At 46.9% G+C, this 13,911-nt stretch overlaps 1 protein-coding gene across 1 annotated transcript; it reads left to right on the plus strand.

Annotated features, from left to right (window-relative positions):
* The first annotated feature begins 1,055 nt into the window (after positions 1-1,055).
* Positions 1,056-13,418, plus strand: LOC144674482 (beta-1,3-galactosyltransferase 5-like). The gene is made up of 3 exons (XM_078535817.1): positions 1,056-1,191; positions 1,319-1,490; positions 12,563-13,418. Exons 1-3 carry the CDS (start codon positions 1,056-1,058, stop codon positions 13,416-13,418), a joined length of 1,164 nt encoding a protein of 387 aa, XP_078391943.1.
* Positions 13,419-13,911: the final 493 nt, after the last annotated feature.

Genomic DNA, 13,911 nt, shown 5'->3' on the forward strand with positions numbered 1-13,911 from the left:
CCCTTGAATCGAATGGCTTGCTCGGCCATTTCAGGGGGCAGTTAAAAGTCAACCACATTTGAGCCTGTGTTGTACATTCATTTCATGGGTAAGATGGCCTACTTCCACCTTTTAACGGAACCTGAACTTACGCCTGTTTCGGCTGATCTGCTGCGCGAACCCTCATTCATGTTTTTGCCTCCTCTAGACTAAGTTATTCTAATGTGCTTCTTTCTCAGCTCCTACATTTTACCCCAGTAAACAGGAGGCCATCTGAAACCCTTCTGCCCGTGTTGTAACGCACAGGTAGTCCAATTCCCAATTCCCCCCTCGCTCTGTTATGGGTGAGCGACATTGCCTCCCAGTCAAGCAACTCATTGATTGCATTTTCTCCCCCTTCCTTTGTTTTCAAATCCCTCCATGGCCCTATCACTTTAATCTCCTTCAGCCGCACAGCGCTCCGGGATATCTGTGCTAATCCAATTCTGTCCTCATGTGCATCCCTAATTTTAATTGCTCCGACATTGGTCTTACTCTTGACTACCTTCCCCACCCCTCTTTGCCTCTCTAGCTCTATAAAGGATCTCCCTTCAAAATTGCTTTCCCACCAAGGCTTTAGCCATCTCAGCTAATGTATATTCCGCTTATATTCATGCATGTAAAAATATATTCATACATAATTCAATCATGGACTTGTCTCTGCCTCCTCTCAGTTTCAGTTTTCAATTAACTGAACAATTGACGTAACCGGATATTTTACCGCCATCTTCAACTGCTCCCTAAACCTGGACTGGGTCGTCCCATAAATAAATGTGTTGGTGCAGCAGTTCAAAACCTGCAGCATGTCACCTACATTTTCAAAAATATTTTCTGAATCGTTGTAATCCCTGGGATCTGTTCCTGTGAAGTTATGATATAAGAATTCTACAACATAAACCGACCACAGGAGAATGAAGCTGCCGGAGATGGTGAAGTGTAAAATCACAGACCTCCTCCTGCTCTCCATCTCTGGGTCACTGCCATTCTCTCCCTGGCTCTGACCCCTCAGTCCCTTACGGACTCGACTGGACACTAAAATGTGTCTGACGGTCAAAGCGTTGAGTAACAGGATGAAAGCGAATGGAAGCAGTGGAGTTAAAGCCGTATTGAACCAGTCAAATCCAATCCATCCAGGCTCAGTGAAATATTCTGCCTTTACCTCACAGAACCATGGTACGTGTTCAATTGTCCATTGGGGTTCAAGTGTAAAGTAGTACGGGAAATTTTTTAAACAGAGCAAAATGCAGGTTATTGCTAGAACCCCAGCCGCAGTTTTCTCAGTGCAATATTTTGTTTTCAGTCTCTAGCAACAAATCGGTCCAAGGTGAAGGTGACGGTGAACCAGACAGAACAGTCGGTAGCTGCCCGATTGAGGACATTGATCACACTGCATACTGGGGTAATGTCCAGGAAAGAGCCCGGGAAATAATAATAACTGATCCTCCACAGTATGACATCAGTGATAATGAAAAGTAGATCCACCATTGCCATGGCCACCAGGTAGCGAGTGGTACAATTGGAGAGGCCGCATTTTCCCCGAGCCAGGGTCACAATCGCCACTACATTAACTGTAAGAAAAGGGGGGAAGCAAGTATAAATCAAATTAAAAGATTTTTGTCTTATTCTGGACAGTAAGGATAGGGTTCAATTTCCAAATCTGGATAAGAAGCTAAAATTTAAAACATTTCATTGCCGACACCAACCCTTTCCTGACCAACCCGCATATGGGTTTACCAGATTGGGGACAAGAGCGTGGACAGACAATTATCAGAATTGGTGGCTTGTTAATTAACCTATTTTTTTATGAACTTTTTATTTAAACGTTTTTTCGGGCTTATGACTGACCGGTCTGGTTCCTTCATTAGGCCACGCACAAAGACACCCAGAATTGGTGATTGGTTTCTTGCTCAGGGACTGGATGCCCCATCTATGGCAGGATTAGGGTTCTAGCTTTCAATAAAGTTTTACTGAGCCATAAGCAAAAAAAAAGAAGTTTTTAAAAATCTGGGTTTCACATCTGTAGCAAGGCAATTGAAATAAAACCCCACACACAGTAGATCTTACACTATTGCAGATCATTCATTATGCAACAAGCTTGCATAATTACGTGTTTTCGTGTCTAAAGACGCTGAATCATTGACAGGAATTATAGAAACATAGAAACTAGGAGCAGGAGTAGGCCATTTGGCCCTTCGATCCTGCTCCGTCATTCGTCATGATCATGGCTGATCATCCAACTCAATAGCCTGCTCCCACTTTCTCCCCATATCCTTTGATCCCTTTCACCCCAAGAGCTATATCTAACTCCATCTTGAAAGCATACAATTTTTTGGTCTCAACTACATTCTGTGGTAGGAAATTCCACAGGCTCACCACTCTCTGGCTGAAGAAATTTCTCATCTCAATCCTCCCCATATCCTCAGACTGTGACCCCTGGTTCTGGACTCCCCCACCATCGGGAACATCCTTCCTGAATCTACCCTGTCTAGTCCTGTTAGAATTTTATAGGTTTCTATGAGATCCCCCCTCATTCTTCTGAACTCCAGCAAATATAATCCTAATCGACTCAATCTCTCCTCATATGTCAGTCCCGCCATCCCAGATAAGGAGACCAAAACTGCACACAATATTCCAGGTGTGGTATCACCAAGGCCCTGTACAATTGCAGCAATACATCCCTGTTCCTGTCCTCGAATTCTCTGGCTATGAAGGCCAACATACCATTTGCCTTCTTTACCACCTGCTGTACCTGCATGCTTACCTTCAGCGATGGTGTACAAGGACACCCAGGTCTCGTTGCACATTCCCCTTTCTCAATTTATAGCCATTCAGATAATAATCTGCCTTCCTGTTTTTGCTACCAAAATGGATAACCTCACATTTATCCACATTATACTGCGTCTGCCACGCATTTGCCCACTCACTCAGCTTGTCCACACTGAAGCATCTCTGCATCCTCCTCAAAGCTCACCCTCCCACCCAGCTTTGTGTCATCTGCAAATTTGGAGATATTACATTTAATTCCCTCATCTAAATCATTAATATATGTTGTGAATAACTGGGCTCCCAGCACCGATCCCTGCAGTACTCCACTAGTCACTGCCTGCCATTCGGAAAAAGACCCGTTTATTCCTACTCTTTGTTTCCTGTCTGCCAACCAGTTTTCTATCCACCTCAATACACTGCCCCCAATCCCATGCACTTTAATTTAATTGACCCCTCATACAAAAAAAAATCAGTTACAGACCTGGATGATTCAGTCCGCGCAGAGCAATGTCAGAGTGATCCACAGTTCCCACAATCTTACAGGGACAGGTATTCACAGGGAATCATGGTGACTGGAGCCAGGTTTTTTATCCCCCTCCCCCCACCGCCCCACCCTTGGCCCACGCTCAGAATAATTCTACACCGGCTCTCATGTCGGAGGATTGCCTGCAATGAGGTCAGGTTCACCAGCACCAGACATACCACAAGAAACAATAACTTAGCAGCTCCTGTGATATGCCGAAAAAGTTTGACCTTAAGTTTCGGGCAATGGGATAAAACTGCTGAGGCTGCTCAGGATATTTGAATTAAAGGAGTTGGGGCAATGCCCGGGTAGCTCGATGACGGTAAAATCTATATCAGCAAGTAATCTTATCAGTCACAGAGCAAAACATGAGACCAGCTCACACACAGATTAACACGACTTCACCGCTTTACAGTCACTTACCAGGAACACCGATGACAGCAAGGATGGCATAGTATATTTTTATGACATTGTTAAATGTTTCAAGCATGTTCCCTGTAACGTGATCTGCCCGTCCGTGGTGCAGAGGCAAACTCTCAGTATTCAGCTTTGACTCAGTACCTTTCCAGACCCTTTCATTTGTACCCTGTGGGGTTTCCATAGGGAGACTGGAGTTGCAACATCAGCCAAGCTAGATTTTTTTTTTAAATGAACAGACAGATGGCAGCAATTTAATTCCCTGACGTTGTAGGATAGATTCGGCACTGAGAGCCAATTAGGCAATTCTCATCACGCTAATTAACTAGCACATGAACGAAAGTTGCATTCTTTCTGAAGTAGCATTGCCAGCTAAAAGACAACCAGTTCCATCTCTAGACCTCACACTCGTTCGTAAATATCACTCACTCTATTGCAGCACTTCAGTGATTTATTACATTCAGATCAGCCCAGATCTTATTGAATAGCACAGCAGATTTGAGGGGCCGACTGGCTGACTTTTGCTGCTAATTCGTAATCTCATATATAAATTCCAAATGTTGGTATGTCTTGCTCAGTGTTCTTCCTTTACGCCCTTGTGTTATGACTGCCCTCTTGGTCACGAAGAGATATTACCGCCTATAATGTGAATGGAAATTATTTCTTGAACTGGAATTGTAGCGGGGTGTGTGCCTATGTGTGTGTCTGTGTGTATCTTGACTGGGTTAAAACCTGCTAGTCTGGGTGCTTTGATAGTGGGGGTTGAGGCCTACGTGTCAGTAGGATTTGGGGGTTCAGTGATAGTGGGATTTGGGGATTCAATGATAGTGGAAAGTCAGGCCTAAGTATTCGTGGGATTTGTGGGTTCATTGATGGTTGGTCTGGGGTTCAGTTATAATGGGGTTTCAGGCCCAAGTGTTAGTCAGATTTGTGGGTTCAGTGTAAGTGGGATTTGTGGGTTCAGTGATATTGGGATTTGAGGCCTAAGTGTCAGTGGGATTTGGGGGTCTCAGTGATAGTTGTTTGGGGTTCAGAGAGATTGCGGTTTCAGGCACAAGTTTCAGTGGGATTTGGGCGTTCGACGATAGTGGAATTTGAGGCCTACGTCTCCATTGGATTTGGGGGTCCAGTGATACTGGGGTTGGGCCCTATGATTTAGTTGGATTTGGGGGTTCGGTGATAGTTGGGTTGGAGGCCTAAGTTTTAGTTGGATTTGGGGTTCAGGTGTTAGTGGGATTTAGGTGTTAGTGGAATTTGTGAGTTCAGTAAAAGTGCAGTTTGGGGCCTAAGTGTTAGTGGGATTTGGGGGTTCAGTGTTAGTTGGATATCGGAGTTCAGTGTTAGTGGGAATTGGGGGCTCAGTGATAGGGGATTGAGGCCTAAGTGCTTGTGGGATTTGTGGGTTCAGTAATCGTGAGGTTTGGGGCCTAAGTGTTAGTGGGATTTGTGGGTTCTGTGAAAGTGCGATTTGGGGCCGAAGTGTAAGTAGGATTTGTGGGGTCTGTGTTAGTTGGATGGGGGGTTCAGTGGGGATGGGATTTGTGGGTTCAGTGTTAGTGGGATTTAGGGATTCATTTGGATTTGTGGGTTCAGTGTTGGTGATATTTAGGGTTTCCGTGGAATTTGTGTGTTAAGTGAAAGTGCGGTTTGGGGCCTAAGTGTTAGTTGGATTTGGGGGTTCAGTCTTAGTGGGGTTTGTGGGCTCTGTGTTATTGGGATGTGCGGGTTCCGTGTTAGTGGGATTTGTGGTTTCTGTGAAAGTGGGATTTAGGGGTTCCATGGGATTTGTGGGTTTAGTGAATGTGTTCAGTGAACCCCTAATTTAAACAATTAGGCCTGAAATTGTGATATCACAGAACCCACAAATCCCACTAACACTTATGCCCCAAATCTCTAACACTGAACCCCCAGCTCCCACTAACACAGAACCCACAAATCCCACTAACACAGAATCCAGAAATCCTACTAGAACTGAACCCACAAATCCCACGGAACCCCTAAATCTCACGGACACTGAACCCACAAATCCCACTGACGCCCTAAATCACACTAGCAGTGAACCCCCAAATCCAACTAACACTTAGGCCTGAAATCGCGCTATCACAGAATCTACAAATCCCACTAACACTTAGTCCCCAAACCGCGCTTTCACTGAACCCACAAATCCCACTGAACCCCTAAATCCCACAGACACTTAGGCCTCAAACCCCTAACAACAATCCCCCAAGTCCAACCAACACTGAACCCCCAATTCAACTAACACTGACCCCACAAATCCCACTAACACTTAGGCCTCAAACCCCTAACACTGAACCCCCAGCTCCCACTAACATTGAACTCCCAAATATCACTAACACAGAGCCCATAAATCCCACTAACACTGAACCCCCAAATCCAACTAACACTGAACCCCCAAATCCAATTAACACTGACCACACAAATCCCACTAACCCTTCAGCCCCAAACCGTACTAACACTGAACACACAAATCCCACTGGACCCCTAAATCCCACTAAGATAGAACCCACAAATACCACCCCCTCTGAAACCGCCAAATCCCACTAACACTTAGGCCTCAAACCACACTGTCACTGAAACTACAAATCCCACTAACACCTAGGAACCAATCCACATTTCACTGAACCCAGAAATCCCACTAACACCTAGGATCCAAACCGCATTTCACTGAACCCAGAAATCCTACTGAACCCCTAAATCCTACTAACAATGAACTTGCTGCTCTTCGATATTGAGGGAGTCTCGCTGCTCTTCGATGGAGAGAGAGTCATGCGGGCTTCGATGGAGATAGTCAAGCCTGCTGCTCTTCGATGGAGAGAAAGAGTCTCACTGCTCTTCGATATTGAGAGAGTCTCGTTGCTCTTCAATGGAGAGAGAATCGCGCGGGCTTCGATGGAGATAGTCAGGCCTGCTGCTCTTCGATGGAGAGAAAGAGTCTCACTGCTCTTCATTGAAGGCAGAATCTCCCTGCTCTTCGATAGATGGAGAATCCCGCTGCTCTTCGATAGATGGAGAATCCCGCTGCTCTTCGATGGAGAGCGAGAGTCTCACTGCTCTTCAATTGAGAGAGAATCTTGCTGTTCTTTGATGGAAAGAGAGTCTCGCTGCTCTTTGATAGAGAGAAAGTCTCGCTGCTCTTTGATGGAGAGAGAGCCTCAGTGCTCGTCAATAGATAGGGAATCTCTGCTCTTCAATGGAGAGAGAGAATCTCACTGACCCTTCGCTGGACAAAGAAGGTCTCACTGCTCTTCAATGGACATAGAGAGTGCTGCTGCTCTTCAATGGAGACAGAGTCTCACTGCTCTTTGATGGAGAGAGAGAATCTCACTGACCCTTCGCTGGACAAAGAAGGTCTCACTGCTCTTCAATGGACATAGAGAGTCCTGTTGCTCTTCAATGGAGAGAGAGAGTCTCGCTGCTTTTCGATGGAGATAGGTAGAGCATCTCGCTGCTCTTCAATGGAGGAAGTGTCTCGCTGCTTTTCGATATAGAGAGTGCCTCGCTGCTCTTTAATGCAGAGAGAGCCGCACTGCTCTTCAATAGAAAGAGAGTCTCACTGCTCTTCAAAGGAGACAGAATCTCACTGCGTTTCAAAGAGGAGAGAGTCTCACTGCTCTTCGATAGAGGAAATGTCTCACTGCTTTCGATAGAGAGAGTTTAGCTGCTCTTCAATGAAGATAGAGTCGCACTGCTCTTCGATGGGGAGAGGGAGTCTCGCTACCCATCAGTGGAGAGAGAGGAAGTCTCACTGCTCCTCGATGGAGAAAGATAGGGTTTGCTGGTCTTTGATAGAGAGCGAGAGAGAGAGTATCACTGCTCTTCGATGGGGTGAGATCTCACTGTTCTTTGATAGTGAGAGTGTCTCACTGCTCTTGGACATAGAGAGAGAGTCTCGCTGCTCTTCGATGGAGACAGAGTCTCACTACACTTCGACGGAGAGTCTTGCTGCTCTTTGATGGATAGAGAGAGACTTGCTGCCCTTGGATACAGAAAGCGAGACTTGCTGCTCTTCAACAGAGGGAGAGAGTCTCGCTGCTCTTCGATGGAGAGAGAGAGTCTCCCTGCTCTTCAATGGGGAGAGAGCCTTGCTGCTCTTCAATGGAGAGAGAGAGAGAGTCTCGCTGCTCTTCGATGGAGAGAGTCGCGCTACTCTTCGATGGAGAGAGTGAGTTTTGCTGCTCTTCGATGGAGAGAGAGAGACTTGCTGCTCTTCAATAGAGAGAGAGAGTCTTACTGGCCTTCGAGAAAGAGAGAATACCGCAGCTCTTCAATAGAGAGAGAATCTCCCTGCTCTTCGATAGAGAGAGTGTCTCGCTGCTCTTCAATGGAGAGAGAAACTCCCTGCCCTTCAATGGAGAGAGAATCTCCCTGCTCTTCGATGGAGAGAGAGAGAGAGAGTCTCACTGCTATTCAATGGAGAGAGAGATTTGCTGCTCTTCGATAGAGAGTCTTGCTGGCCTTCGAGAGAGAGAGAATCCTGCTGCTCTTCAATGGAGAGAGAATCTCCCTGCTGTTCAATGGAGAGAGAGTCTCGCTGCTTTTCAATGGAGAGAGAATCTCACTGCTCTCCAATGGAGAGAGAGTCTCGCTGCTCTCCAATGGAGAGAGAGTCTCGCTGCTCTTCAATGGAGAGAGAATCTCACTGCTCTTCGATGGAGAGAGAGAGAGAGTCTTGCTGCTCTTTGATGAAGAGAGAGAGAGAGAGAGAGTCTTGCTGCTCTTCGATAGTCTCGCTGCTCTACAACGGGGAGAGAGACTTGCTGGTCTTCAATAGAGAGAGAGTCTCACTGCTTTTTGATGGTGAGGAGTTCTCGCTGCGCTTCGATAAATGCAGAGTTGCGCTGCTCTTTGATAGAGAGTGTCTCTCTGCTCGTCAATGGAGGGAGAGAGAGCATCTCGCTGTTCTTCGGTAGAAATAGATTTTCACTGCTCTTTGATAAAGTGAGAGTCTCGCTGGTCTTCGATAGAGAGTCCCACTGCTCTTCAATGGACAGTCTCACTGCCCTTTGATAGAGAGAGATAAAGTCCCGCTGCTCTTCAATGGAGAGTCTCACTGCTCCTCGATAGGGAGAGAGGGAGTCTTGCTGCTCTTTGATGGAGAGAGAGAGAGAGAGAGTCTCGCGGCTCTTCGATGGAGAGAGTGAGACTCACTTCTCTTCGTCGGAGAGAGATAGTCTTGCTGCTCTTTGATGGAGAGAGAGAGTCTCGCTGCTCTTCGAATCAGAGAGAGTCTCGCTGCCGTTCGATAGAAAGGGTCTAGCTATTCAGCAATGGTGAGAGATAGAGAGTCTCAGTGTTCTTCAATGGAGAGAGAGACAGCGAGAGTCTCGCTGCTCTTCGATAGAGAGAGAGAGTCTCGCTGCTCGTCGAAGGAGGGAGAGAGTCTTGCTGTTCTTTGATAGAGAGTCTCACTGCTCTTTGATTGAGAGTCTTGCTGCTCTACAATGAAGAGGGAGTGTCACTGCTCTTCGATAAATAGAGAGCTTCACTGCTCTTCGATGAAGAGTGTCTTACTGCTCATCGATGAAGGGAGAAAGAGCCTCGCTGCTCTTCGATAGAGAGAAAATATCACTGGTCTTCGATGGAGGGAGAGTCTCGCTGCTCTTTGGTGGAGAGAATGTCTCACTGCTTTTCAGTGGAGAGAGAGTCTCATTGCTCTTTGATGAAGGGAGTGTCTCACTGATCTTCAATGGAGAGAGTCTCGCTGCTCTTTGGTGGAGGAGAGTCTCACTGCTCTTCAATATTGAGAGTCTCACTGCTCTTTGATATTGAGAGAGTCTCACTGCTTTTTGATAGAGTCTAGCTGTTCTTCAATGGAGAGAGAGAGAGAGAGAGTCTCACAGCTCTGCGATGGATAGAGTGCCTGGCTGCTCTTTGATAGAGAGAGGGAATTTCGCCGCTCTTCGATAGAAAGAGAGTTTCGCTGATCATCGATAGAGGGAGAGAGTCTCGCTGTTCTGCGATAGAGAGAGAGTCTCACTGCTCTTTGATGGAGAGGGAGCCTTGCTGCTCTTGGATGGAGACAGAGAGAGAGTCTCACTGCTCTTCGAAGGAGAGGGAGTCTCACTGCTCTTTCATGGGGAGAGAGAGTCTCGCTGCTCTTTGATGGAGAGGGAGAGTCTCACTGCTTTTCGATATTGAGAGAGTCTCACTGCTCTTTAATATTGAGAGAGTCTCACTGCTCTTCGATAGAGAGAGTCTAGCTGTTCTTCAATGGAGAGAGATAGAGAGCTTCAGTGCTCTTCAATGGAGAGAGAGAGTCTCACAGCTCTGCGATGGAGAGAGGGAATTTCGCCGCTCTTCAACAGAGAGTTTCACTGCTCGTCGATGGAGGGAGTCTCGCTGTTCTGCGATAGAGAGTCTCGCTGCTCTTTGATGGAGAGAGAGCCTCGCTGCTCTTGGATGGAGAGGGAGAGAGAGTCTCGCTGCTCTTTGATGGAGAGAGAGAGAGTCTCACTGCTCTTTGATGGAGAGGGTGAGAGAGTCTTGCTGCTTTTCGCTGGGGAGAGTCTCATTACTCTTTGATCGAGAGAGTCTCGCTGTTCTTCAATGGAGAGTCTCACTGCACATTGATGGAGAGAATGTCTCATTGCTTTTCAATGGAGAGAGAGTCTCGCTGTTCTTTGATGGAGAGAGAGTCTCACTGCTTTTTGATCGAGAGCGTCTCGCTTTTCATCAATGGAGGGAAAGAGTCTCACAACTCAGCTCTTCAATGGGGAGAGAATCTCGCTGCTGTTCGATCGGGATGGAGTCTCGCTGCTCTTCGATGGAAAGACAGTCTCACTTCTTTTCGATGGAGAGCGAGAGTCTCACTGCTCTTCGATGGACAGAGGGAGTCTCACTGATCTTCGATGAGAGAGAGTCTCGCTGATCTTCGATGAGAGAGTCTTGCTGCTCTTCGAGGGAGGATGTGTCTCGCTGCTTTTTGATAGAGAGAGAGCCTTGCTTCTCTTCAATGGAGAGAGTCTCACTGCTCTTCGAGAGAGAGAGAGTCTCACTGCTCTTCAATGGAGAGTCACACTGGTCTTCGATAGAGAGTCTCACTGCTCTTCAATGGAGAGAGAGAGCGCACTGCTCTTCAATGGAGAGAGAGAGTGCGCTGCTCTTTGATGGAGAGAGAGACCCACTGCTCTGCGATAAACAGGGAGTCTTGCTGCTCTTCAGTGGAGACAGAATTTTGCTTCTCTTCAATGGGGACTCTTGCTGCTCTTTGATGGAGAGAGTTTCACTGCTCCTCGATGGAGAAAATGTCTCGCTGCTCTTCAATGGAGAGAGTGTTGCTGCTCTTCGACGGATTGTCTCGCTGCTCTTCGATGGAGAGAGTGTTGCTGCTCTTCAATGGAGAGATTGTCTCGCTGCTCTTTGATGGAGAGAGCCTCCCTGCTCTTCAATGGAGAGAGAGCCTCGCTGCTCTTCAATGGAGAGAGTGTCTCACTGCTCTTCAATGGAGTGTCTCGCTGCTCTTCAATGGAGAGAGTGTCTCGCTGCTCTTCAATGGAGAGTGTCTCACTGCTCTTTGATGGAGAGAGTTTCACTGCTCCTCGATGGAGAAAATATCTCGCTGCTCTTCGATGGAGAGAGTGTTGCTGCTCTTCGACGGAGAGATTGTCTCGCTGCTCTTCGATGGAGAGAGCCTCCCTGCTCTTCGATGGAGAGAGAGCCTCGCTGCTCTTCAATGGAGAGAGTGTCTCACTGCTCTTCAATGGTTTGAAAAGGGTCCCTGCATTCAGCATATATACTGTATATGTTTGCAGCAAATACCTTCTTTATCCAATAAATTTTAAACCACAGTTGGTGAGCTATGTCACAGTGCAGCAGCTGTTTGATGCAAATTCTTTGTGAGATTGGCACCTGTATCACACAAACATCATCTGGAGGAACTTTTGTTACCTATAATATTTATAATTGATGGGAAGTCATTAACAGTAAGGACAGGGTACAGTTTTTACGATGCACTTCAACCACACCCGTTCTTGTTTACTGGCACCGAGCAGAGAGTGAGGTTGTGGGATTCATTATAGGCAAGAATTGAACTCCGGGTTTGTGTGCAGTTGTTAACAAGATTGTTCGTGTATACATTAATTCACCGTTAGCATCGAACGCACCTCGACCAAGACAAATCCGGTGGTACCAGTTAAAGGGACCAGTGACCCTGATACCTATCACCGTACACAGGGAGTGACGAGTCTCTTAGGTATGTGCTTGTGCGAAAACTGCTCATGCTGTCTTATGTCCAGCTCTTTCTCTGTTTGTTCCTACCTTTCACTGAACTTTTTGTCAGACTGAAGCAACTCAGTCACTAGATGTTCTGTGCCAGATTCCTGTAGATGTTTTGAGTGCTGCAATTCCTCCTCAGTTACTGTGTGACAGACCCAAGGGGCTGAAGAACCTCTTCCTGTTCCTGTGTAATAGGCTTTCGGGGCTGAATGACCTTCTCCTGTTCCTCTGTAACAGGCTCTAGGGGCTGAATAACCTCCCCCTGTTCCTGTATAACAGGCTCTAGGGGCTGAATTTCCTCTCCCCGTTCCTGTGTAATAGGCTCTAGGGGCTGAATAACCTCCCCCCGTTCCTGTGTAACAGGCTCTAGGAGCTGAATGACATCCTCTTGTATTTGTATCCCAAATCCAGTCAAATAATCTTAATCTGGAAAATAATTCCTCTTGCATTTTCTGGATTCCACCAAACCCAACTTGTTTATTTTATGTTACAGGTGCTTCAGAGCATAAGGATATTTTATCAAAGAAGCTTTTGTTTGAAATCATTTCTCAAAAGGAAATGGTCGTATGTTGTTGCCCCCTTGTTAATCTTTCCTCTGATCAGATACTTAAGCCAATACGGTGTTGAACATTGGCATTCTGCAAAGTTAAATGACCATTCCTTCCTCATGCTACCCAACAGCAGCTGTGACACCAGTCCCCCATTCCTGGTCCTTCTGGTCACCAGTGCCCAAGACCAGTTGGAAGCTCGCTCGGTCATTCGCCAGACCTGGGGGCGAGCGCGGACAACCCATGGCAAGAGGGTGGTGAGCTACTTCCTGCTCGGGTACAGCCGGGAGCATCAGGAGCAGCTGCTGAAAGAAAGTTCACTGCACAAGGACATCATCCAGAAAAATTTCACCGACACATATTACAACCTGACCACCAAGGTGCTAATGGGCCTGGAATGGGTGAGCCGATTCTGTCCGTCCACCTCCTTCGTGATGAAAACCGATTCCGACATGTTTGTCAACACCGATCACCTGACCAAGCTCTTGCTGGGAATGAATCACACGGATATCTTCACCGGCTTCATCATGTGGAATTCTGGACCTATCAGGGAGAAATTCAGTAAATGGTACGTCAGCGAACAGGAATATCCTCAGGAAACATACCCACCATTCTGCTCCGGCACTGGGTACATGCTCTCGGCTGATGTTGCCCACCGAGTCTGGATTATTTCCAGGACGGTCCCCCACTTTAAACTGGAGGATGTTTACGTCGGGCTGTGCTTGGCGGAGTTGAAGATTACACCAGTGGAAATCCACTTGGAGCAGAAGTTCTACAATTGGAATGTGAAGTTTTCTGTTTGCGGCTTCCGTAAACTCATCACCTCTCACAGGGTGAAACCCTACGAGCTGCTGATCTACTGGAAAGCACTGGAGGATGCAGCAGACGAGGCCTGTTCGGGAGATGGGTGAAGGGGCCATCTTGAAGAGGCTTTTCACTGACTATCTTTGCAGGGCAACAGAAACAGCGTGCTATATGGAAGTCAATTACCCAACTAAACTGTGTAATCTGGTCTGCTTATATACATACATACGTACATACACAATTTGTGGGTTCGGCGTTAGTGGGATTTAGGGGTTCAGTGGGATTTGTGGTTTCAGTGAAAGTGCGGTTAGAGCCCAAGTGTCAGTGGGATTCGTGGATTCTGTGATATCACGATTTAAGGCGTAAGTGTTAGTTTGATTTGAGGGTTCAGTAGGATTTGTGGGCACAGTGAAGTGCCATTTGGTTCCCAGGTGTTAGTGGGATTTGTGTGTTTACTGTCACTGGGATTATGGGTTCGGTGGGATTTGTGGGTTCAGTGAAGTGCAGTTTGAGGGTCTCAGTGGGATTTAGGGTTCAGTGTTAGTTGGATTTGTGGGTTAAGTGTTAGTAGGATTGCGGGTTTCAGTGGGATTTTTGGGT

Source organism: Cetorhinus maximus, unplaced genomic scaffold (assembly GCF_964194155.1).
Source record: "Cetorhinus maximus unplaced genomic scaffold, sCetMax3.hap1.1 HAP1_SCAFFOLD_678, whole genome shotgun sequence".
NCBI lineage: Eukaryota > Metazoa > Chordata > Chondrichthyes > Lamniformes > Cetorhinidae > Cetorhinus > Cetorhinus maximus.